This window comes from Typopeltis vanoorti, chromosome 13 (genome assembly GCF_054136105.1).
Source record: "Typopeltis vanoorti isolate ZY-2024b chromosome 13, IOZ_Tvanoo_1.0, whole genome shotgun sequence".
Classification (NCBI taxonomy): domain Eukaryota; kingdom Metazoa; phylum Arthropoda; class Arachnida; order Uropygi; family Thelyphonidae; genus Typopeltis; species Typopeltis vanoorti.
The window spans coordinates 78,374,991-78,402,756 of record NC_143561.1 but is presented as its reverse complement, the minus strand read 5'-3'; the positions used below and the strand labels follow the sequence as shown (position 1 = coordinate 78,402,756).

General features: G+C 36.4%; 1 protein-coding gene across 6 annotated transcripts in view; it reads left to right on the top strand.

Moving 5' to 3' along the window:
- The window catches only part of mRpL9 (mitochondrial ribosomal protein L9), a 172,915-nt gene that overhangs the window by 96,975 nt on the left and 48,174 nt on the right, over positions 1–27,766 (top strand). For all 6 annotated transcript variants that reach the window (XM_090403245.1, XM_090403244.1, XM_090403246.1 and 3 more), the window contains exons 4-5: positions 7,303–7,427; positions 15,108–15,158. In XM_090403245.1, the coding sequence (XP_090259371.1) occupies positions 7,303–7,427; positions 15,108–15,158 (176 nt within the window). The remainder of the gene's footprint in view (positions 1–7,302; positions 7,428–15,107; positions 15,159–27,766) is intronic.

The window sequence follows — 27,766 nt, the reverse complement described above, 5'->3', positions numbered from 1 at the left end:
TTCTTACATTTGTCTCTGTATTCTGTAAGAATAAAAGCTGACTTATTTGCCAGGAACTTTTGATATGCTTTCTTCTTTACCTTCACTGCCTCTTTAACTTCCTGTGTCCACCAGGGAGTTCTGATTTTTTTATCTTTGCACACAACCTCACCACCTGCCTCTCTGGCAGAATCAATCAATGTTTCCTTCAGAGTTTGCCACTGAATCTTCAAGGTTTGATTCCTGTTCTCAAACTCTCTCATTTTCTTTTCAATAATATTTCTGTATTTTAGTCTACAGTTTACATCTGAGAGCTGCTCAACTTTTATTCGCTTTAAAACTTTCTTACATGTTATTCTTTTCAATATGAAATTCAATTTTATCCTGCTCAAGACTAAATAGTGATCACTTCCAATTTCAAATCCTCTGTACACTCTGGTGTCCTGCACCAGGGAGAAAACATCACTATCAACAATAACATAGTCAATGAGACTTTTCTTATTCCTAGCCTCTTCTCTCCATGTGAATTTGTGCACATTTTTATGTTGGAACATGGTGTTAGTAATAACCAGTCCATGTCCTGAGCAGAAATCCAACAGTTATTTGCCATTATTATTAGCTTTGCTCTTTTCTCCAAATTTTCCCAAAATATTTTTGTATATCTCACAATCATTTCCTACTCTACTATTTAGATCCCCAACAAGGACCAACTTTTCCTTTTTCATTGTGTCAGTTGCTTTTTCTAAAGCCTCAAAAAATTCCTCCATTTCTACCTTAGTAGAACCTTCTGTGGGACTATAGGCACAAATAAGTCTCATTGTCCAGTTCCCCATTCTCATATTTGCCCACATTACTCTACTTGAGACTGACTGCCATTCAAGAAGATTAGCCTCGTATTTTGTGTTGAATACTATGGCTACTCCTTCTTTTCCTTAATTGTTATTGCCTGAATATAACATTTTGTATTTATTGCTCAGAAAGATCTCACCAATTTTGGTCTTTTTTGTTTCAGTCACCCCTATTATGTCGATCTGGTACTTATCTAATTCCTCAGCTAGCTCCATTTCTTTGCCATTCAGGCTTCTTACGTTGATAGTACCGATCTTTAACTCTGGTGATGTTGAGTTGGGGTTTGTTTTCAGATTTGTTCCAGTAGCTGACTTTTCGCTGTTCGCCCTGGTTCCCTGGCGAAAACAACGGGGGCCTTGTTTAACCGGGCGACGCCCCAGCTGGCATGGAATTTTGTCATGTTGTACCATACTTTTTTTATTTTGGTTTAACCAATAAGAATACAATTTGGTCGGCTAAATCCCAAATTGCCAGCCCATCCTCGTTCGTTCAGTATCCAAGTAGATACCCAACAGGGTGCACCACGAGAAGGTGAGGTCAGAAGCCCTGGTCGGTTCTCCGCATTCCTTTAAAGGCTATGTGGAGGTCTCCTCTCAGTTATACAGCTTTGACCCTTAAGCACCCTTTGAACAGTCTCTTCTGTATCAATCATCTGCATACCATCTGCATTCAGTAGAGTTATTCTTTCATATTTATTCTTCCCTTTCCTTGTAGCATAACGATAGAATTCTTTTGGGTTATCTTTAATTTGCAGAGGCAATTTCTTTTCGTATTCAGACTTAGCTTTCCATACAAGAGTTGTAACTCTTCTGGGCTGCTTCTTATCATCTTCTTTCACTACGTGTTATTTCCGCTTCCTATGCAGGGTCCGCATGTTACTTAGATGCAACTTCTTGTTAGTACCACTCCCAACCTACCTGTCACTTAGCCTGCTGTTGGGGGATATATTTTTGACTGTAACAGCATATATTCACCGGGCCGGTTTGCCTGCTTGTGGGATGAAAAACACCAGATAAACTGGCAGAAAAACCCTGCTGCCTGTGCCCAAGCCCGACTAACTTGGCTATGGCTGAGGAAGATCCTCAAATTCCTCACGTCTTCAACGGGAATCAAACCTGGGACACTCCTTCCCCAGTCATATGGTTTCGAAGCGCAAAGCCACTAGGCTAACCGCACGGACTCTGGCCTTGCCTGCTTATTATAATTTTCATAATTGACATCATCCTTATGCACAATGTATTCCTTCCACATCTTTTTGTTATGAATTTCTTACTTAATAAGATTACACTATTTCACTCCAACCCTATTTATTCTTTAAACTCTAGGGACACATTCTGATATTGCATATTTAAGTATTTTTTAAACACTTCCCATGCAATAACTGATACCATGGTTCAGAACCCAGCATACTCCTTAGGTGATCATAATTTCCTGCTTTGTAGTTCAGCATGAAGCCTTTTCTGAATGGAACATTTATAAACTTAGCCACTTGCCAAGTGAGTACTATGTGATCACTGTCACCATCTGGAGGCAGAATAGTTACATCTTTAATTTAAATCCCTTCTGATACTGTAATCAAATCTAATTCTCTTTGATCTCAAGTTTCTTCTGTCACATGCTGCTAGAAGAAGATGTCTCACAATAGCTCAAAAAATTCACTTTCATGCGTTTCATGAGATTTCACAGCAGAATGTCTGTTTTTATTTTATTAAATTTTATAGTTGTTTTCGTATCTTTATAATAATTTATAATAAAGGTTTGTATTTCTGAATCTAACATTATAGATTATAAGATGATTATCATTTTGTTCCTGTCAGTGGAACAAAATGGAAGAATCAAATGCTTGTATGTTTGAAGTCAATAAAACGGCAGTATGTAGGTAAGTTGTATGTCAAGTACTTTTCAGCTTAGCTATTAACTGTAAAAATATGATCTATAGTAGACCTCTAAGTCTGAAGCCTATTTGATCTCCTTTGTCTCATTCATTAAAGTCTGGATTCTATTATGCATATGAAGATTTTGTGGCTGTGACTCAGCAATGTTATGGATCTATAATTTTCACATCTTCATTTATCGATCTCTCACAATACCCAAAATTGTTATTATGATTACCTGCACTTAATTGTTCTATATATAAATAATCTTTTCTCTCTCTAATAGAGTTTACTAGCAGGGAGCTTGAGCAGTTTTTTTTTTTTATATGCCCAACATTCTCCACATGGTAAATACACTTGGTGCTAGGCTAACATAAAAGAATAGTATTTTGTGTACAGAAAGTAAGATGAAGTTGATATAAGTTGATATTTTAGTTTAGTAAGAAACTTCTTTCTTAGCTTAGCAAGAATTGCTAATTTTAAATGCTCTGACCATTCATTGAGTTTGAAATCTAAGAAGCCACTGGAAATCATTGAAAGGTAATTTCACTCTTCCAGGTTGTGGTATGAATTAATTCTGTGAATTGAATTTCTGTAATCTTTCTTGTAAAGTAGAGAAACTGTGGCAGATGAAGACTACTCCTACAGTTTTGGTTTTGTTGTTATTTGATATTATGCTGAAGCAACTAAGGCTAATGTTAATCGTGTGTGTTTTCCTGGCGACTCACATATCATCATCATCATGAACCCGTTGGTGTCCAATGCCTCCTTCATCATCTTCTTCCACCTTTCTTTGTCCAGTGCACAGTGTTCCAGTTTCTGTACATCCATTCCACACCAGTCCTTTATGTCGTCCATCCATTCTATGTATGGTCTACCTCTTCTGTTTACACCATCCATAATACCAAACACGAATGTCTTTATCTTCCGGTCCTCACTCATTCTGCAAATGTGTCAAATAATTGCTGCTTCCATTTTATAATCTTCTGCATTAGATTCTCCTTTGGTTGTATCTTCCAATAGAGCTTTTCATTTTTATGATTTTCTGTACCCATCCTATTCTTAGAATCTTCCTGTAACAAGTTCTTTCAAATTCCAAAATTCTTTTTCTTGATTCCTTATTTATTGCCCACGTTTCAGATCCATACAGTAGACCACTAAAGATGCATGTTTCCAGCACTCTTAGTAAAGTGATCAGTAGACTGATCACTTTACTTTTCTAGATGTTATCCATGGCCTTCAGATTTGTTCTTCTCTTTGCAATCCTGATCTTTATTTCTTTTTTGTAGTCCAAATCATAGGTCATTTTACTTCCCAAATATGTGAACTGTTCTACATTTTCTATATCAATTCCATCCACTTGTATCTTTTGTTTCATGTTCTTTTCACCAAATCCATTGTCTTTGTTTTTTCCAAGTTCATAACAAGTCCAAATCTCTTTCCTTCCTCATATCACCCCCCGTCTAGTACTTCTGCTTGTTTTAAACCATTTCCCTAAATCATGACCTATTTTAACTGCTGCAACTGCATCATCTCTTAATATAGCTATAAATGCCGTACACGTTGTACGGCAACGTGTACAACGTGTACACGTTGCCGTACAACGTGTACATTGCATTTCTATCAATTCCATAGGATTCTAGCACTGCTAATGTCACTTTCTGGTTAATACTGTCAAATGCCTTCTAAAAATCAATAAAGCAGGTATATATGTGTTTGTTTTTTCTTCTAGCTTTCTCTGCTATTAACTGCATTGTCAAAATCTGTTGAATTGTGCTTCTATCTTTCCTAAATCCTGCTTTCTCATCTGAAAGGTATGCTTCGAATTGTGTCCTCAGTCTTTCTGTCAATATCATCATCATCACCTTACCAAGGTGACTCGTCAAAGAATTGTTCTATAATTTTTACATTCTAGCTTATTTCCTTTCTTGTATAATGTCACTAATATCGATTTCACCTATGGCATTTTTCCTTCTTTCCATACCATGTTACATAGTTGGTGCATTTCTGTAACCATACTTTTGCCACCATATTTAATCCTTTCTCCAGTGATGTTATCATTATCAGGACTCTTGTTGTATTTTAGCCGTCCTATTGCTTTTTCTACCTCTCCTCTTTAAATGTCTACATCATACTCATTACCTGGTGGTGATATCAGCTTCAATTCTTCAGTTAGTTTCTCAACGCTATCTAAATCTAGTTTTTATTCATATAACTCACTACAGTATGTTGTCCACTGCTGTACAATTTTATTTTTATTCATCAGTACTTTGCCTTTTTCATCTTTAATTGTGGTCTGTTTTGGTTACCACCTGCAATTAATGGTTCTAATCATTTTGTACATCTCCCTAGTTTTATGCTCTCGATAGTGCTGTTCTATATTATTGCATTGAGCTTCTAACCATTTCATCTTATCCATTCTGAACTGCTTTTTTCACCTCATTACACTTTCTTATATACCTTCTCTGTTTGTTCTGATGCATCCCTTCTTATCTTCAACATTCTCTTCTCCTGTACTAACTTCAGTATTTCTTGTCTAATCCACTTCTTCTTGATCTCTTCTTCTGGTACTGTTTCTCCAACTGCATCTTCTATTGCCTTCATTACTCCTTTCACTCTTAGATGTGAATTTTTCTTCTTTGTCCACACTTTTAAGTTTCTCTTCTGACACTGTTCTGTACATTCTTCCTATTTCTGCTTCACTTATTCTTGCAGTGTCTCTTTGTTTCTGTTGATGGGGTTTATATTTTCTTTTTAATTTCAACCTGATGTTTGCAATAACTAAACTATGATCCAAGTCTATATCTACTCCTTGAAAAGTTCAACACAGCTGTACTGATGTTATCCATCTTTGTTTAATCGTAATCATATCAATCATGTTCTTGATTTTTCCATCATTTAATCACTATGTCCATTTTCTACACTCCTTTGGCTGGAATCTTGTGTTACAGATCATCATCTCATGGTCCACAGCAAATTCTAATATTTTTTCACCTTGTTAATTTCTTTCTCCAAAACCATATTTTCCCATGACACTTTCCCAGCCATCGTTATCTATTCTGACTTTTGCATTCCAATCTCCTTCAATAATTAGTACATCTCGCTTGGTATTGTTTCTATTGTCTCTGTCAGATCTTTGTAGAATAAGTCAATATCTTTATCTGTGCTGACAGATGTGGGTGCATATATCTGGACTATTGATATGTTAAATGGTTTTGCTTGAACTCTTGCTACTATGATTTGTTCATTGACTGGTTTGTAACCTAACAGTGCCTCTCTAGCTCTTTTGCTAAGAAGGAAACCAACTCCTGTTTCGTGCTTGGTGTCATGCCCTGACTATATGACTTCGCATCCATTTATCTCTCCTGATGATGTCCATCGCATCTCCGCCAGTCCTAGTATATCACATCGATATCTCTTCATTTCCTTGCGAAGCAATTCTAGTTTTCCCTGACATCCAAAGTATCTGTACATTCTATATTCCTACTTGATAACAGTTCTGTTAGTTTCGGTTTCCTTTCGGTATCCCACTTTTCGATCTAACTCCGATCACTCGATTGGTATCACGGACCTTGTTCATCCAGGTGATGTCCAAGCCATCATGTTTTATCTGTTGATCGTATAGGCATCAGATAAGTCGTCTTTTTTCTTTACAGTCAGAGCATCGACACTCACCTGACCGACCTCCTCCTTTATGCAGTCTTGGGACTGGCATGAGACCCCTAAGGATCCCTTACTCACATATGAGACTAGCTAATTCGCCTTCAGTTGAAAAGGACCTTATAAAGATGCTCTCCTTTCTAAATGGAATTCAATCCCAGGTCTTTCTGAGGAAAGGGCATTGTTGATACTTTGGTTTTGTCTTTCATATAAATATGTTTATAGTATCTTTAGAAGCCTGAAGTATAAGCTTCCAGTGCCTATTTGTTTTTCTTTTGTGAGGGGCACAAGTGTGTATGTGGGTGGGTGAATAATTTATTAACAACCCTTATATAATAAATTCTAATTTCCCTTACATGTGCTAAACTGTTTTTTAAAGTATTATTATGTCTACCTTGTGTTTCTATAAAACATCCTCATTACCGTTACAAAAAAATAAAGCAAATAAAAGCAGATTTTTTTTCCTACTTAGAATAGAAAATCAGAACAGGAATTGGTAAATTTGTAGAATCAACTACCATTCTGAGTTAAATAACTAATTTAATTTATTAAATCAATTTTGAAGTTAATTGTTTTTGAAATTATTAAATTCTAATTCCTAAGAAAGTTTATAAATCTTTGTCATCAAATTACTATCTTATTGCTCCCACTTGGTTTTTTCATAAATTTATATCAAATTCATCGTCACTTGAAGAAATATATATATATATATATATATAAAAACACGGTAGCTTACACAACAGCATGCTGTGGTAGATACAGTAAGACAACAAATTAGACTTCACTAGTCTGACTGTGTGAAGCGATATGTAAACATATCACTTCTCATTTATACTGATGTATTTATGCTTATATTCAGAAAACAAAAATAACGACTTAAGGATCAAAAAATAAGTATTTAAAAGTTTCTATTTTAATATACATTTTTAATTGATTACAGGTCTGGGTAAAAGGGGTGATACTGTAGCTGTAAAGCCCAATTTTGGTAGACATAATCTTTTACTGACTGGAAAGGCTGTGTATGCATCCCCTGAAAATATAGAGGAATTTGAAAAAGAATTGAAGGTATGTATGAGTTATTTTCAAATTATCATAATTAGCATCATTTGCAAATTTAGCAAACTTGTAATCATAAATGGGATTGCTTAAGGGTCAAAGCCAAATAATTTGGAGGAAACCTACACATTGCCTTTCAGGAATGCAGAGAATCAAGGGTTTCTGACCTAATGTTCAATCCTCACCTCATGGTGTGCCCTGTTAGTAGGTATCTACTGGGTATCAAAAGAATGAGGATGATCTGGCAATTTGGGACTTAGCCAAAAAACTGGCTGAAACCACAAATGCATACTGATGGTACAACATAATGAGATTTTATGCTGGATGGGGCATCGCCCAGTTAAACTTGCTATTTTTGTCAGGAAACCAGGGCAAACTGTAAAAGTCAGCTACTGGAACAAGCCTCCAGTTGAACATCTAGAAGAAGGTTAAACCCAACATCAGAAGAACTGAAGATAGGAACCATCAGTATAATTAAGTATTAATAGAATTGGAAAAGTACAATGTGGACATAATTGGCATTACTGAGACAAAGACAAAAAAAAAAAGGTTTGATTTTACTAAATAAGTATTATCATACTTATTATACCAGAGAATAATTACCAAGGAAAGAAAGGAGTAGTGATAACATTAGGCACCAAACATGAAGATAAACTTCTTGATTGGAAGGTAGTTTCAAGTAGAGTTATGTGGGCAAACTTCAAAATAAGGAAATAGACAATGAAGCTTATTTGTGCCTATGGTCTCACAGAAGGTTCTAAGGAAAAAGTGGAGAAATGTTTTGTGTCATTAGAACAGGCAGCTGGCATAAAGAAAATGGAAAAAGTGGTCCTTGTTGGAGATCTGAACAGCAGAGTAGGAAATGATCCACCAGGCATATAGGAATGTTTGGGGAAATTTGGAGAAAAGAGCAAAATTAATAATAATGGTAAATATTTGCTGGACTTTTGCTCAATACATGGACTAATCATTCCTAACACCATGGTCCAGCATAAAGATGTGCACAAGTTCATGTGGAGAGAAATGCCTCATTGACTATGTCATTGTTGATAGTGCTATCTTCATATTGGTTCAGTACACAAAAGTGTACAGAGGATTTGAAATTAGAAGTGACCATTACTTACTACTAAGCAGGATAAAAATTTGTATTTATTTATTCTTATGGCGAAAATAATACAGTGTGGCTATAGGTCAATGTCTAGTCCAGAAAGCCAATCCAGGGCCTCATCACTTCATGGATGTCTCAGAGGTTACCATGAAATTGGTGCCTTGGGCAGTCACAATACGGATGGTCTGACAGTTTTCATTTGTAAAGTAGGTAGCCACGAAGAGCAAAACCAGTCTGTGCACAGGGGTCTTCAGTCAGGAAGGTCATTTGTTGGGTGATTGCTGGATCAGTGTTATCTGCTGATGGTAAGGCAGCTGAAGGGCGTTTGTCCATGGACCACAAAAGGTTTCTTGATTTTAGGTGAAGACTAGGTGGATTTTTGAGAGTCCGATGCAGGGGCAGAGCAGGTTGCTCATTACTTTATTAAATTCTTTAATCAAGGCTTGTCTTCTCCATATATTTGGTGGAGCAGTGTTGGAGAGGGGTGCTTCACAGTGTCCCACTAATTGTGGACATGGTAGAGTTTAGCTGGGTATCTATGATGTTAGTGTGTGCACTTCTTTCTCAGATTGGGGCACAGTATTTTGCTGCAGAGAATGTGAGGGCTAGCGCAGATGACATTGAAATGATATTATATCTTATTTTAATTTTGTTGGACAGGTTGGTGATGTGCCTTTTATAGGTTAAGCTTCTGTCTAGACTAACTCCAAGGATCTTGCTGCAGAAAGAGAGGTTGACGCATCAATTTGCCTCTTCATTGTTTAGGTGGAATGCTGTGGGCACAGCATTCCATTTGTTGGATTTGGCCTCAGATACCACTGCTTGAAGTACTCTTCCAGGATGTTGTGTTCAAGGTTGTTTCCAGGTTGGCAAAGGATGTAGACTGGTGTAGGATTGCTAGGTCATCAGTGTACATGTATTTGTTTGAGTTAGTATGTGGAATGTCGGATATGTAAATGTTGAAGAGTATAGGAGCTGACACAGAGCCCTGTGGGAGGCTGTTGTGGAGGAATCAGGGCCTGCTCTTTTTTCCACCAATATGGACCCAGATCTTTCTGTGGGAGAGAATGGATTTGAAAAGCTGGAAAGTTTTTTTTTTTGCACCTTATAATATTGCCTAGTTTTAGGAGGAGGCCCCTGATCCAGACCATGTCATAAGTTGATGTTAGGTCAATGAAAGTGACTCCAGATCAATTGGGAGTGCTCTTTCTTAAAGGTGGAGCAAAGCAAGGAGTCATAGATTCTTGACATTATTTGGATCTTTCCCTGGCAATTATTTTGGTTTCCTACCATAGTTTTGGTAGTTCTCCAGTTATAATTTTTCAGAAAACAACACTCTCTCAAGATCTGTTCCAAATATCCATCTGCCATCAAATATGCAAATACACCATCTGTCAGCCTGGTTGGCCAAGCGGTTAGCGTATCCGCTTTCCAGCCAAAAGGCTGCGGGTTCAAATCCCACCATGGGCATGGATGTTTGTGAGTCTCTGTAGAAATACTAGTGGTGGTGGTGGGTGGTAGATGGCGTTGGTGTAGGTGCAGTTAGTTGTAGTTGGTGGAAACAGAGAGATATAGAGTAGGTGTCCTCCCTTGATGAGTCTTTGGACTCCCTGGAGATATCACATAATAATAATATAGGACTATCTAAAGCTGAAGTCATTGGCAAAATTGCCAAAGACAAAGCAGTCGACGTCCTGGCTCTTCCAGGTGTCTTATAACTGCCATCCCAAGCATGGCCTGGCAACCTACATCCAGCCTGGACTCAAGGACATACCAAACATGTGCCTGAAACAGAATACTCCATAGGCATTAAAATTCAAAATACCACCATCTGCAATGTTTACAAACCACCATTGCAATCCTGGCCTGACCAGATAGACCGAACCACCACCTCTCCTTACTATTTATGTTGGTGACTTCAACTCTCATCAAGATGGTGATAATTTGGTTAACTGGATGGATACATATAACCAATATTTGACCTACGATGCCAAGCAAGAAGGCACCTTTCACTCAACCAGATGGAACAAAACCTACATCCCAGATCTGTACATAGTCTCTAAAGACGTTGAAGACCACTCTCTGTCAATAACCAGAATCATCCTCAACAGATTCCCTAACAGCCAGCACTGTCCTACACTAACAGAGACAGGCACATCAATCCCAATCATCACTGGTACAGCAATTGTTAGATGGAACCTTCACAGATCCATTTGGAATGTATTTGAGAAACAAATTGAACAAACCATTACAGCAGTACCACCCACCCGTAATAGCTACCTCAGTTTTGTTAAACTAATCAAAACTACAGCCAAAGCCTCTATTCCCAGAGTCTATAGAAAACAGTACATCCCATGCTGGAGCAAGGAAACTGAGAAACTGAAGACCCAACTAATGCTAAGGAGCTCATAGCATTGCTCGACAAAAATAGAAAGGATAGATGGATCTCAGCCATCCATGGATTTGACTTCACTAAGACTAACTGGAAAAGCTGTTCACTTCTGAGAAAATCAGGTGGGGCTGAACCAACAACATATAAACCATTGACAGTTTTTATCTTGGTTCTATTATACATTAAAGATACCAAGAAATTATATACTTGGTTTTAATCCTTTACCCAAGGAAGCAAAACAATGTTTTGCATGTGGAATATATTCACTTCTGAGCTACTTGTATATAGAGGCTAATGACTTCACGTCGCTTGCCTTAGTATGTATCCCATAATACAAAGCACATACCCTTTTGGATGTGTAAAATGCTATGCATAAAGGAAAGGACCACTACCCAGACTGGTTTCGACCTTTATTGAAGTCTCATCAGTGGGAGCCAGACCCAGGAGAGATACCAAGGTTGAAGTAATGCAGAAGTCATATAAATTATATTTATATGATATCATATAAATTATATTAAATTATTATTATAATTTAATTATAAAATAATTAAATTTATTAAAATGTAATTATAAAAAAATATAAATTATTAGGGCTGTTTGAAGAAAGCCAGAGTTAGAAGAATAAATGAGATAGGAGTTAGATGGATGTGTCATTAAGCAGGAGTTGCAGAAAAAGAAAAATTTGTGGAGGGAGTATAAAGAAAAAGATGACGAGCATGCCCATGAGCAGCACGAGGCATAGACAAGAAGGGTGACCTGTATGCTAAGTTAGTCTTTAGAATTGCTTTTGGCCTGATGAGGCCCAAAGAAATGTTAGAGTTCTTTCACTATGCAGCAAGTAAAATGAGGATTGACTATGCAAAGATGACTTTAAACAGTACTGATGTTAGGGAATAGAAGCAAATCAAATAATTGATCTACTGAGTGATCATTTTGCAAGGGTGTACCATCTAGGTGATGATATTGTAATGTCAGATATGACATTGATCAATGGGAAAAAGAATTGGAGGGGCTTAGAATATTGCAGAGCCTCAAGGCAAACATATCCGTAGGGTTAGATGGCATATTGGCCTGTTTACTATGACAACATGCAAGGGAACTATCAGCTCTTCTGACCAGGCTGTTCAATTTAAGTCTCAGCTACTGGGACGGTGCTACTGGAATGGAAAGAGGTCACAATGGTCCCACTGCATAAAGGAGGCCCCAAGACAGCAGTAGCAAGTTATCTGCCAATTGTTATCTCAGTAGTGGTGGTGGTTAAGGTATTGGAGAAATTGATAAGAGACAGAATTTAGCAGTGGGTCGATAGCAATCTGATACTTTATAAGGGGCAACATGTTTTGTGAAGGATAGGTCTTGCCTTAGTAATTTGCTAACTTTTTATAATAAAATGACAACGGAGTTTGATAAAGAAAATGACCACACAGTGATTGATACTGCTGGACTTTGCAAAGGCATTTCACAGGATTTGACATAAAACTGCTGCATAAATTGGAGCAAATGGAGATGGATATGAATCTGTGGTTTGGGGCTGATGGACATATAATAGAGTGGTTTATGGAGGAGTTGAGTCCAGGCAAAGGCAGGTGACTGTGGTGTACCACAGAGCTCAGTAAAATGAAACAGGCCTCTGTTATTTAATTTGTACGTCAGTGATATAGAAAATGATTTGGGAAATATTCAGTTGCTTGCTGATGATGCAAAACTGGGAAGAGCAATAGTAAAGGATGGTGATGTAGAGATCCTGTAGGATGACTTAAAGAGACTGGTGGTATAGGCAAAGAGAAATGGTTGCCAGTTTACTGTGGCCAAGTGTAAGGTGGTGCACTTTGAAAAGAAGAAATCACTAGCTGTGTGTGTGTGTGTGTGTGTGTAGATGGAACTGAACTGCAGAAAATTGATAAGGCCAAGGATTTTGAGTGATATTGGACAGGGAGTTGAAGTTCAGAGAGCATATCACAAAGGTAGCCAAAACAGCACATAATTTTGTTGAAGAGCACACCAATAAGCAGGAATAGAAAAATTATTGTCTCCCTTTAATAAGCCTTTAATAACACAACATCTATACTGTTGCATGCAGATCTGGTCACCTGAATTCTGTGGATAAAGAAGTGGTGGAGAGGATCCAAAAGTAAGTGATAAACATTGTGTTAGGTCTATGGAATGCTCCCAACGAGAATAAATTGAAGGTCTGTGGGCTTCAAAAATTAGCTGATACTTAAAAAAGTTGTTGGAAATTTTATGATGGCACAATGGTCAATAGGAGGACATTATTATTGGCATAATGGATATGATATTATACTTATATACAAGTGGTGCAAGTCAACAGGATATACAAAAGTCACCTTGTCAAGGCTGAATAGTATCTGTTTTAGGCCTATTTTATGGGCACTTTTAAGAAGTACCCGTAGTGACATCAGTACAGAACCTGTACTATCGTTCCTTCCCACTCTTCCAAAACTGCAAGAACATGAGCAACTGCTGGTTAAAACCCATTTACAGTCCTTTTTCAGACTTACCAAAACCATTTTCTCTTCCTCCTCTGCTTTTGTTCTTTGGAACAGAACAGCCTTCCTTACCATCTTCTAAGAAGAAAGGAGGAATCTGTTGATGTGTTCTTTGAACAACCTTCAGCTGTTCAACAAACACATCAAATGGATTCCTCCTTTCTTTTTATCCATATGTGACACTGAGTGCTATAGGTTTTGTGATCTTTTGTGCATGAGTCAGATATCGTTTAAAAAATGCCAGTGCCAGTACTCTCTTCTAGCCATATTTCAAGTTGTAATGCTACTACTACTAATGCTTTCTTGCTTGCTTTTTTTAATGTTGCTCCCACCCATGAAAGGTTTGTATTACAAGTGGGCTGAGGATTTTTTATTTTTATTAATTTTGTATATATTTTTTGGGAGTTTTATTTATTTTTTTTACATAGTCTGGAGACCAAACATAGAACTTTTTCAAGCCACTTCACACATCCAGTAAGTGGGATAGTGGTTCACACTGGGCGATGAAATTCATCTTCCACCTAAAGATACAAACATCCAAGTCCCAGTGAGATTTGAACCCACAGCCTGTTAATTGGAGAATGAACAAACTAACCACTTGGCCAACCAGGCTGGCAGTGTGAATATGAGGAGTGTTCTCAGTGAAATAAATGAACAAAAGTCATTTGAAGAGTACTTTATTTTTATACAGTAATCAGTGTAATCCCCTCTCTTTCAGTAAATTTTCTTCACTGTGTAAGTCTTTCAAAACTCTCATAGTTGAAGCATTATTTTCTCTTTTAAACCATTAAAGCAGTCGGTGACAAATTTCATTCTTGTCAGTTTCATTTCACTAGTCAAATGTAGCACTCAATATGCATACAGTTTATTTTCAAATCAGTTAATAATTTGATTAACTTGTGCTAATGTTCAGTTTCTGTACTAGCGATGCCTTGACTTATTATGCCAATTTTTTTGTTGATTATCTCCTCAGCTTTCTGCTTGTGGAAATCATCAGTTGCAGTTTCTGGCTAACTACCTCATAATTGTTCATTAATGCCAACTTAGGCATTGCTGTTCTTGTTCTTTATACCTAGTAATGTACAGTAAAACTGTAAATGGGGCATATATTCCATCTACAGTTGCTTTACCATAAAAATCTTGTAATCAGGTGAATTTCAATAGCACTCACATTTTTCATGCATCAAAAGTTCAATTATTGTGCACTGTTTTACATGCTTTGTTTCTGCAATACATGAGAAATACAATTTTGAGCATACATTGCTGTATACTAAACCATAGCAGAGGGATGAAGGGACACATCAAGACCTTAAACATCTCAAGGCCACTCATGCTACCATCATGGCCTGTGTGTGTGTGTGTGTGTGTGTGTGTGTGTGTGTGTGTGTGTGTGTGTGTGTGTGTGTGTGTGTGTGTGTGTGTGTGCAGCATTATTTTTGGAACACCTCTCATACGTTTACACTGTCTCTTCAAAACAATCAGATAAGAGTGCTATCTTTTATGAGAACTATTATTAGGTAAGTGCTTTCTGTATTTAATATCATTTTCCTGTATAAATGTGATTATTTCAAGTGTAGAAATCCTTAGCATTTTACCTAATATCTTTATGACCTAGAGATTCTGTAACACTTAAAATTTTTATATTATGGAATAATGAAATATGCATTTTACTTCTATTTCAGAATCAGCCTATTGATAAGAAAGAAGAAAATAGTTCCCGGTTTTCTGGAGGGGTAAATTCTATTAATATATTTTTGCTTTGTATTGTATTTAATCTGTACTACTGAAGAAACAAAAGTGAAACGATCCACATATATGCTTTCTCTTCTCTTGTTTTGGTATGAAGAATATTTGCTGTTACTGGACATTGATTACTTAGGTGTGGTTTGCCTTACTGTCTAATAAAACAATTCTTATATCAGAATTATTGTCAGTCTCAGAGAAGTGTATATATATCAAAATATATACATTGTGTCCCAGAAGGAATCACTAATTGAAGATTGATTTTTTTTGTGTGATTTTAAGGAAAAATGTTTATATTGACATCTATATGAATTCTAATTTTAAGGAAAAACTAGAATACCTTGTTTACAGGGTGCTTAAGGGTAAAAGCTGTATAACTGAGAGCAGACCTCCACATAGCCTTTAAACGAAGGCAGAGAACAGACCAGGGCTTCTCACCTAATGTCATGGTGCACCCTGTTAGGTATCTACCTGGATACTGAACGAACGAGGATGGGCTAGCAATTTGGGATTTAGCCAACCAAATTGTATTCTTATCGGCTTAAACCAAAATATAAAATGATGGTACAACATGCCAGATGAGGCGTTGTCCGGCTAAACAAGGGCCCCGTTGTTTTCACCAGAGAACCAGGGCACAGCGAAAAGTTGGTTACTGGAACAAATTCTAAGATACACTGCAACTCAATATCACAGCTCAAGATCAGTACTATCAACATAAGAACTTTGAATGGCAAAAAAAATGGAACTAACTGAGGAATTGGATAAGTACCAGATTGACATAATAGGGGTGACTGAAACAAAAAAGACAAAAACTGGTGAGATCTTTCTGAGCAATAAATACAACATGTTATATTCAGGCAATGACAATCAAGGAAAAGGAGTAGCCATAGTATTCAACTCTAAATATGAGGCTAATCTTGAATGGCAGGCAATCACAAGTAGAGTGATGTGGGCAAATATCAGAATGGGGAACTAGACAGTGAGACTTATTTGTGCCTATGGTCCACAGAAGGTTCTACTAAGATAAAGTAGATAGAAGAATTTTTTGAGGCTTTAGAGAAAGTAACTGACACAATGAAAAAGGAAAAGTTGGTCCTTGTTGGGGATCTAAATAGCAGAGAGTAGAAAATGATTGTAAGACATACAAAAAATATTTTGGAAAATTTGGAGAAAAGAGCAAAGATGATAATGATGGCAAATTCCTGTTGGATTTCTGCTCAGGACATGGACTGGTTATTACTAACACAATGTTCCAACATAAAAATGTGCATAAATTTACATAGAAGTAGCAAGGAATATTATTATTACGTAACACCTCCAGAGAGTCCAATGACTCATCGAGGGAGGGCCCTCTACAACTCTGTCTCCACTGCTCAATCCACCAACTACCATCATTGTCTACACCAGCACCATCCACCGCCAATCATCATCTCTAGTATTTTCACAGACAATCACAAACATCCATGCCCACAGTGGGATTTGAACCCGCAGCCTTTTGACTGGAGAGTGGATACGCTGACTACTCAGCCAACCAGGCCGGAATAAGAAAAATCTCACTGACTATGTTATTGTTGATAGTGATATTTTCTCACTAGTGCAGGACACTAGAGTGTACAGAGGATTTAAAATTGGAAGTGATAACCATCTAGTCTTAAGCAGGATGAAATTAAATTCCATATTGAAAAGAAGAACATGTAAGAAAGTTTTAAAGCAGATAAAAGTTGAGCAGTTCTCAGATGTGAACTGCAGACTAAAATACACAAACATTATTGAAGAAAAAAATGAAAGAGTTTGAGAACAGAACCCAAACCTCGGAGATTCAGTGGCAAACCCTGAAAAAAACACTGATTGATTCAGCCAGAGACATGAGGTGAGGTTGTGTGCAAGAATAGAAAAATGAACTTCATGGAGGACACAGGAAGTTAAAGATGCAGTGAAAGTAAAGAAGAAAGCATATCACAAGTTGTTGGCAAATAAGTCAGCTTCTGCTCTTAGAGAATATAGAGACAAATGTAAGAAAAGCTAAACACTGTGTAAAATTAGCTAAACAAAAGTCATAGGAGGATTTTGGTAAGAACATAGAAAATAAATATCAAGAAGGTGGCAAGATATTCTGGAGGTTGTTGAAGGAGCTCAGAAATGGAGGAAAGAGTGCTGTAAAAAGAATTAGAGATGGTAAAGGTAACATGAAAACAGGAGAAAAAGATATCCTTGAAGTATAGAGTAATTACTTCTAAATATTGCTAAATGAAACAAGCGGTGACATCACAGTAGTAAAAAACACTCAATAGGCATGCAAGCAGGAATACATATCTATACTTGAAGTAGAAAAAAGCTATTAAAGGCCTGAAATGTAGAAAACTGCAGTAGTAGATGATATTCGACCAGAAATGCCTTAGTATGGAGGTATAAAAGTCTTACAGTGGTTGCACGGCATAGTTCAGAATTTGGACCGAGGGACAAATTCCAGATAATTGGAGTAGAATTCTCATAGTCCCAATATATAAAAAGGGAAATGACACTGAATGTCAGAATTACAGAAGTATTTCTCTACTGAGTGTTCCTGGTAAGATTTACGCAAGTATACTTGAGAAACAGTTGAGAAGGATCGTGGAAGGAAAGCTTGCTGAAGAACAAGCTGAATTCAGGCCAAATAGAAGTTGTCAGGATCAAATTTTCACTTTACTACAAATAGTTGAGAAATCATGGGAATATAACAAAGATCTATATTTAAGTTTTGTACATCTGGAAAAGGCATATGACAAGGTACAAAGAGAAAAGCTATTCAAAACGCTACAGTTATATGGTGTCAATGGGGGGCATTATATCAAGCAATACTTAAGTCTTTATTTCAGTTGTAAGTCAGCAGTTAGAATTGAAGGAAGTACAGGAAGATGGTTTAATGTAAAATCTGGTGTCAGACAAGTATGTACATTATCCCCTCTGTTATTCATTATCTATATAGATCACATTATGAAGGAAAGTGGTATTAAACCTGATATCAAAATTGGAGATGTTAAGCTCTGCTCTTTGCTTTATACTGATGATGTTATACTTCTAAATAAATCTGCTGGCTGAATCCTGACTAAATTGAATAACTGTTGAAATAGATATGGTATGAAGATCAGAATAAAAAGATAAGGACATTGAAAATATGCAGACGCATTGAAAATATCAACCGCATTGTAAATGGGGAACCTATTGAACAAGTAAAACATTTCAGCTACTTAGGCATGATTTTTAGTGAGGATGGTAAATTAAATATGGAAATAGACAATAGTATCAACAAAGCTGGTATGATAGGGAATCAACTAAATAAATTTATATGGAAGAAGAGAGAAATTAGTCAAAACACTAAATTAGCTGTATACAAGACAGTGTTCAAACCAATTTTAATTTATGGATCTGAGAGCTGGGTCAGAAGTAAAACACTTGACCAAAGACTAGAGACCGCAGATATGAGAGTCCTGAGAAAGATTAGAGGCGTGAACAGATGGCATCAATGGCAATAGCATATTAAAATTGAGGATATTAGGAAAGAACTTGACATTGTTGGCATCCAGGAATGCATTAGCAGAGCTAATCTCAGGTGATATAGTCACTTAAACAGAATGGGAGAGGAAAGATTAGCAAAACAAGTGTTCTCTGCCAGGTTGGCAGGAAAAAGACGCAGAGGAAGATGAAGATATGGGTGGACTGATATGGTAAAAAGTGCCTTAGAAGATAGAAATATAAGATCTGATAATGTTGGCGTCTTGACAGGTAATAGACTAATTTGGAGGAAAATTGTAGATGGGAAGTTAGTAATGATGTAAATTTTTCATGTAGTACTATCATATACTGTACACCCTTTGAAGGTACACGGCAGGAATTTGATGATGCTTACAGTTTACTTTGATACTACATCAGAAACTTACGTCATTAATTCCTATTCCATTGACTCCCTATCATACCAGCTTTCCTATTTAATTTACCATCTTCATTAAAAATTGTTCCTACATAACTTAAATGTTTTACTTGTTCTGCAGACTCCATTCACAATGCAGTTGATATTTTCAGTGCATCTGCCTATTTTCATTGTCTTTATCTTATTATGGCTGATCTTCATACCATATCTATTACAACAGTTATTCAATTTAGTCAGGGAATCTTGTAGACTTGTAGCAGATTTATTTAAAAGTATAACATCATCTGCATAAAGTAAAGAGCTTAGATTAACATTTCCAATTTTGATATCAGGTTTAATATCACTTTCCTTCATAATGTGATCCATATAGATAATGAATAACAGAGGGGATAATGTATATCCTTGTCTGATACCAGATTTAACATCAAGCCATCTTCCTGTACTTCCTTCAATTCTAACTACTGACTTACAACTCAAATAAAGACTAAGTATTGCTTGATATAATGCCCCATTGACACCATATAACTGTAGCATTTTGAATAGCTTTTCTCTCGCACCTTGTCATTTGCTTTTTTCAGATCTACAAAACTTATAAATCTTTGTTATATTCCCATGATTTTTCAACTATTTGTCATCAGGGGAAAATCTGATCATGATAGACTCTATTTGGTCAGAATCAATCTTGTTCTTCACCAAGCTTCCCTTCCTCATTCCTTCTCAACTGTTTCTCAAGTATAGTTGCATAAACATTACCAGGAACACTCAGTAGGGAAATACCTCTGTAATAATTCTCACATTCAGTTTTATTTCCCTTTTTATATATGGGTATTATGAGAGCTCTACTTTACTCATCTGGAATTCAACCATTCATCCAGGCTTTCTTAATTATGAAGTGCAATCACTGCAAAACTTATATAATTCCATACTTGAGCATTTCCTCTTGAATATCATCTACTCTAGCTGCCTTTCCACATTTCAGACTTTTAATGGTATTTTCTACTTCAAGTATGCATACGTATTGATGATTGCCTGCCTGTTCAGTGATTTTATCACTATGCTCTCACTGATTGTTTCTTTTAGCAATTTTTGAAGTAATTACCTCCATACATCAAGGATATGTTTTTCTCCAGTTTTCATGTCATGTTTGTCATCTGCAATTCCTTTTACAGCACTCTTTCCTCCATTTCTGAGCTTTTTCAACAGCCTCCACAATATTTTGCCACCTTTCTTGTATTTATGTTTCTATGTTCTTACCAAAGTCTTCCCATGGCTTTTGTTTAGCTAGTTTTACACAGTGTTTAGCTTTCTTACATTTGTCTCTGTATTTTCTAAGAGCAGAAGCTGACTTATTTGCCAGCAACTTGTGATATGCTTTCTTCTTTTCCTTCACTGCATCTTTAACTTCCTGTGTCCACCATGGAGTTCTGATTTTTTTTTCTATTCTTGCAAACAACCTGACCACCTGTTTTCAGTTCTTGGTGTATATTTGCATGACATGTAATCCAACTTCAGTAGCAGAGAATTTTGATTTGTATTATTTTGATATTTTTTCTTTGTTTTTCTCTTGTCATCTGTTCATATGCAGTTAATAGGAGCAACATGAACATTCAGCACATTCACTTCTAAATAGATATTTGTGTAATACACCCTCTGTCCAAAGAAAAACCGAACTTTTCGAAAATAGAAGAAACTAGTGGCACCACCTGCTGTATCTTTTTGTTGTTGAAAGCGGCAACCTTCATTAGCCTTGTGTCAATTGTTTATGATATTTGTTTCATTAGAAGCCGAGTTATAGTGCCAAGAGTGACAGTGTGTTTTGACGAACGGTCGGTCGTCGCGATATTCATGACGTACGTGACGAATTCTTCTATCAATCGCTTCAAAACTTTGAGATAAAACTCACCATTGACCGTTTGGCCAGGCAGAACAAATTATTTTGTGGATAATGCCCTTGGAATCATAGAAACAAATCTGCATTGTCTTTACTTTTGACTTCTCCAAACAACTTTTTTTCAGATGCCACCTCTTCTTGTGGTCTCCACTCAGCACTCTGGTGCTTTGTTTCAGGCTCATACTCAAAACACCATGTGTCGTCACCAGTAACAATCGTTTCAAGGAAGTTGGAGCCCTTATGAGCAGTTTTAATGAGGTCCTTGCAGTATTCAATTCAATACATTTTTTGGTCGTTGGTCAACTTGTGGGGAACAAATCGCAAATTCAATTTACGAATTCCCAAACTCTCAGTCAAAATGTTGTGCACAGTTGATTTGGGAATCTCCAATTCATCTTCAATCAATCTCATGGATGATTACGGGTTTTCTTTGATGAAATATGCACTTTTTAGATATTAACTTCATTCAGTCCAGTTTTTGGACTGCCAAGCTTTTCGTCGTCCTCAAGCATCTCACTACCACTTTGAAATCGCTTATACCACTCGTAAACTTGAGTACAGGATAAGCATTCATCACTGTATGCCTTTTTGAAGCATTTGATGCATTTCAGTAAAATATTTACTGAAACACAAAAGTCAGTAGCGGTTCTCTGTTTGAAACTCATTTTTTGACCGTTCATCAAAACATACTGTCACTCTTGGCACTATAACTCAGCTTCTAATGAAACATGTCATAAACAGTTGATACAACACTAACGAATGTTGCCGCTTTCGATAACAAAAAGATACAACAGGTGGTGGCACTAGTTTCTTCTATTTTCGAAAAGTTCGGTTTTTTTTTTTTTGGACAGACGATGTATACTAAATCTTTCCTATTTTCTTGCAGGTATTCCTACATCTGTACTCTCAGTTACTGAAACTTATGGTGCTCCATGCTGACTATCATCAGTTTTACTAAATAACAATATAGCAACGTGAATAAAATATTTCAATCCAAAATTACCTATAAAAAATTTAAAAACAAATTCCTTATTGCGTAATGTTATCCCTAAGTTTATTACTTTTCATAGTAACAACTTCATCCCAGGAAATAAAAAAAAATTTTTTTTTTTCAAAGCATATGAATTTCATAGTCTGCGCAGTTAGCCTAGTGGCTTTGCATTTCGCAACCACATGCCTGGGGAAGAAGTGTCCTAGGTTCGGTTCCCGTCAACGACGTGAGGAGCTCAAGGATCTTCCTCAGCCATAGCCAAGTTAACTGGTCTTGGGCATGGACAGCATGGACTTTGAAAAAAAAAAAAATTTTTTTTTTTTCAAAGCATATGAATTTCATAGTCTGCGCAGTTAGCCTAGTGGCTTTGCATTTCGCAACCACATGCCTGGGGAAGAAGTGTCCTAGGTTCGGTTCCCGTCAACGACGTGAGGAGCTCAAGGATCTTCCTCAGCCATAGCCAAGTTAACTGGTCTTGGGCATGGACAGCAGGTTTTTTTTCTGCCAGTTTTTCTGGTGTTTTTCATTCACCAAGGCAAACCAGTCCGAGGGGACACACACACAAATTACAGTCAGGAATACTGACCCAGCCATAGGTCTGATTCGTCAGCCTATGCTGGTTCTGGAGCCCGGATAAAATTTGGGGGGACTAAATGGTACCGTGAACTCCCATATAAAGGGGGAACTCTGTATCATCACATGAAATTTATTTATTTAATTTCATATAAAACAAGCTTAAAAAATAGATTTATTAAAAACAAAAAAGCAGACATCAACTATGTTTATAGAGTAAATATAGTTGATATTGGTGGATGATGTTATACTTTATTAAATTTTTTATTAAATACTTTATTAAATAAATCCGCTACAAGTTTGCAAGCTTCTCTGACTAAATTGAATAACTGTTGTAATAGATATGGTATGAAGGTCAGCAGTAAAAAGACAAAGACAATGAAAATAGGTAGAATTGTTGAAAATGTCAACTGTGTTTTGAATGGGGAACCTGTGGAACAAGTAAAACATTTCGGCTACTTAGGCACGATTTTTAGTGAAGATGGTAAATTAAATATGGAAATAGACAACAGAATCAACAAAGCTGGTATGATAGGAAGTCAATTGAAGAAATTCATATGAAATAAGAGAGAAATTAGTCAAAACACTAAATTAGCTGTATACGAGACAGTGTTCAAACCAGTCTTAACTTATGGATCTGAGAACTGGGTCAGAAGTAAAACACTTGACCAAAGACCTAGAGACCACAGATATGAGAGTCCTGAGAAAGATTATAGGTGTGAACAAATGGCATCAATGGCAATATCATATTAAAATCGAGGATATTTGGAAAGAACTTGACATTGTCAGTATCCAGGAATGCGTTAATAGAGCTAATCTGAGGTGGTATGGTCACTTGAACAGAATGGGAGAGGAAAGATTAGCAAATGAAGTGTTGTCTGCCAGGTTTATAGGAAAACGACCCAGAGGAAGACCAAGATATAGGTGGATTGATACGGTACAAAGTGCCTTAGACGATAGAAATATAAGATCTGATAATGTTGGAGCTTGACAAGTAACAGACTGATTTGGAGGAAAATTGTAGATAGGAAGTTAGTAATGATGTAAATTTTTCATGTAGTACTATCATATCCTGTACACCCCTTGAGGGTACATGTCAGGAATTTGATGATGATGACATAGTTCATGTCTGGTAAATAAAATCTCTTTTAATAAAAAAGAATGAGAAACCTTATCTTATCATATTCAATCTCAATTCATAGCATTACTCTCAAAATAGAAGCACAACACAATAAAAAAATAAAAAAAAAGGAATAAATTAAATCAGTATATTTTAGTCCCCTTCCCCCATATCTTACCTTTCTACACTAGTTCATAGTCAGAATGGGGCTTGAACTTTTTCAAGCCCCTTCAGGCTTCCAGTAAGTAGAGCAATGGTCTCGCACTGGACAATGAAATTCATCTCCCACATTAGGAAAATGACAAACAACCTCGGCAGAATTCAAACTCCACTACCTGTTGGTTTGGATAGGGAATACATTAACCACTCAACCAGCCTGGGCCAGCATATTACAAACAACCCTGTGTAATTCTCACTAAGAATGGTGCAAACTTGTTTTTCTCCATGTTTCTCTTTCTGCCATCCTGATAAAACACCAGTTAAATAAACGGGTGTTAAACAGGTTTGGAAAAGAATCAGTCAAGCAACTGTTAGATATGAACTGCATGGAGACTCAAATATATAAATGTTATTGGAGATAAAAAGGAAAAATTTGAACAGATAAACTAAAATCTGACAAAAACTTGACTGATTAAGCCAGTTATGCATGTAGTGAAGTTGTCTGTAACGACAGAAAAATTAGCTCTAAATTAAACTCCATGGAAGACTCGGGAAGTCAGGGATGAAGAAAAGAAGAAAGTGTATCAAAAATTCCTGTCTAGTGAGCATGTGCTCTGAGACAATGTAAAAATGCAACGTAATGTGTAAAAGTAGCCAAACAAAACTCATTGGAACATTTAAGAATATAGAAGATAGATATCAGGAAGGCAGCAAAATGTTGTGGATGCTCTTTGAAGCTTTTAAATGGAAGAAAGTAAGTACCTTAAAAAAAAAAAAAAAAAAAAGATGATGAAGGTGACATTGAAAACTGGAGATATTCTAGATGCCTTTTAAGTAATTACTTTGAAAGATTGTTAAATGGAAAAAAAAAAGTAAAATGGTATTCAAGAGGAATATAGTCAGGAGTATCAGTACTTGAGGTAGCAAAAGCCATCAAAAATTTGAAATGCAGAATGACATTCGGAGTAGGTGATGTTTGACTAGAAATGCTCAAATACGAAGGTATAAAACTTTTAGTATGGCTGTATTACTCAATTCGAAAGGCATATAGAGAAGGTCAAATTCCAGATAATTAGAGTAGAGCTTTCATCATTGTGCCGCTTTTTTTTAAAAAAAAAAAGAAAAAAAAAAAGGTGAATATGAGAATTATAGAGGAATTTCTCTACTGAGTATTCCATAAATTTATGTATGCATAAAGAAAGAAAAATTATTGAAGAGAAACTTAGGAAAGAACAGTGTGTTCAGGGTCAAATATAGGGATTGTCAGTCAGATTTTCACTTTAATCATGCTACCAGCCAAGACGTCAAGGTTATCATGGTAGCAAAGTGCATATTAAAACTGCAATACCATTGAAATATATGATGGATACGAAGCACATGAGAATGCATATTTGACCCATAATGGCTGGTAAGGTGGTTAAGACAAATAGTTGAAAAATCATGGGAATTTAACAAGGGTCTGTATTTTTGTATATTTGGAAAAGGCATATGGTAAGTTGCCAAAATAAAAGCTGTCTGAAACTGTACAATTATATGATGTAACTGGGATGATACAGAGTAATGTATAGCTTATACGCTACTCTGTATAAGCTATACGCTACTCTGTAGTGTATAGCTTATACTTAAGTTTTCTGCTGTTAGAATCAAAAGAGGTACAGGACGATGTCGTGGTGCAAAATCAGATGTAAGACAAGGATGGACATTATTTCTACTGTTATTCATCTCCTACTTGAATCACATTATGAAGGAAAGTTTGCATTAAATGTGATGCCCAAAATCAGAGATATTGAACTCATCATTTTACTTTATGCAGATGATGATACACTCCTAAATTAATCTGCAAGCTTCAGGTCTCTTAAATTAAGAATAACTGCTATTACAAACTAGGTAGTAAAATTAGCAGTAAAAAGACAAAACTGTAAAAATTGGCAAGAATGTGAAAATATCAGTTGCATTCGCAATGGAGAACATGGAGAACAATTAAAATAATTCAGCTATTTAGACAGAATTTTTAGTGAAGATAGTAAATTAAGTTTGAAATTAATAACAGAATAAGTAAAGATTTATATTAGGAGCCAGTTGAATAAATTTATGTGAAACTAGAGAAATTAGCCAGAGGATACTCAACTAGCAGTATATAAAAACAGTGTTCAAACCATTTTATTTTATGGATCTGAGATTTGGGTTAGAAATGAAGCATTTGACCAAAGGCTAGAGCACATATGAGAGTTCTAAGAAAAGTTTGAGGACTGAAGCCAATCTTTTCTCTTCATCTTGGTAACACTAACGTCAAAAGAAATGGAAAAAAATATAGTGTCATTGTGGTTAAATTCAAAAAATAAATCTATACTTAAAAATCTTCAACAAAATTAAAAAAAAAACCTCGAAAAAGAATATTCCAGTATTTGAGATCAAACCTACAAACATCCAAACATGATCTGTTTTTGCTGCCATGGCCCATCTTGGCTCTCCATATTGCATTCTGTATAACTCCTTCCACTGCATTTGTACTGCCTGGGCTTTGTGGTCTGATGTTCCTTTGCCAGGTTGTCTAATTTTGAATCTTCTCTTTTTGGCCTTTTATGGCTTGCCTCATTAAATATCATTCATCTGTAGTTCTCTGGATCATTTGGACCTTGTTGACTTCTTGTCTTTTGGGCATGATTTCCTACATTCTAACTACTTGAAGTGGGGTCATCTTTTTGGTGGTTTTAGTGTCCGCAATTCTTGGGATATTTGTTGTGAGCATTACCCCAAAGCAAATTGTGTATCTACCAATCAGAATATCAAATAGTCCTCTCTGCTTGCCCAGCATCTTTTTGATTATGCAGTTGAAATAGCCTCTCCTCTTGGTGATTCAGAATCATAATCTTATACAAGTGTCATATCTAGTAGAGTACTTTCCCCTTGACCTCATGTCCTTTTCATTACAACACCATCAAGTAGGAGAATCTCCCTTGCTTTTGGTCCTTTTTTTTGTGGTTGGGCCACTCTTTCCCTTCTCTAGATTTAGATACTTAGGACCATGTTACAGAAATGATCTATATTGGCATTGAGGGACTTCATTCTTCTCTCAGTTCCTGATCTCCCCATCTAGTATTCCAAGCCATGCATTCCAAAAGTGTACTAAGGCTGTTAAAACAGCACACTCAAGTGACTTGAGACAAGACCTCCACCTTCATTTACAGCCTATGATGGGACAACAACAACAAAAACAGTCATTAAAAAAGAGCTGAGTCTGAATATGAGTGGCTAAATGTGTTAGTCCTTCTGGACCTTTGTGATGGCTGTTGAATGCGATTTCTCTCTGTCTGTGCTCCTGTCTCTCAGATAATGATAGAACCTACTTCCTGTCATTTCTTCTCATCCAGTACCTGCATAGATCACCAAGGTGGTTGCCTCCAACTTTAAGTGGAAAATTTCATTGCATGTCTCTTGTAGACTTCTGCTGGAGAGACATAATGGGAAATTTCGAACAACCTGGATAACAAGGGAAGAAGCTTCTGGTCATGATGGTATCCACTAGTTGAACTTGAGATCCTGGAAGTCATCTAGGTTTGATTATTAGTATTGAGAAAACAAAAGGGTAATGAAAACAGGTGATGAAGATGAGTCCCTTTCTTATAGGATGTGCGATGTATATATATAGAGAGCAGTTGGTGGAATATAAATTAAAGATACCAAGAAATTATATACTTGGTTTAATCCTTTATCCAAGTGTAAGTAAACAAAGTTTGCGTCTGAACTATTTTCAGGACTGAGGCAACTTGTATATTGAAGCTAATGACTTCACATCACTTGCCTTAGTATCCCATAATGTAAAGCACATATCCTTATGGGTATATATAATGCTATGCATTATGGGAAGGGTCACTGCCCAGGCTGGTTTCGACCTTTAAGGTATCTCACTTCGGTTATCTTGGTAGCTTTGTAACTGATTTTGGTGAAGTGAGAAAT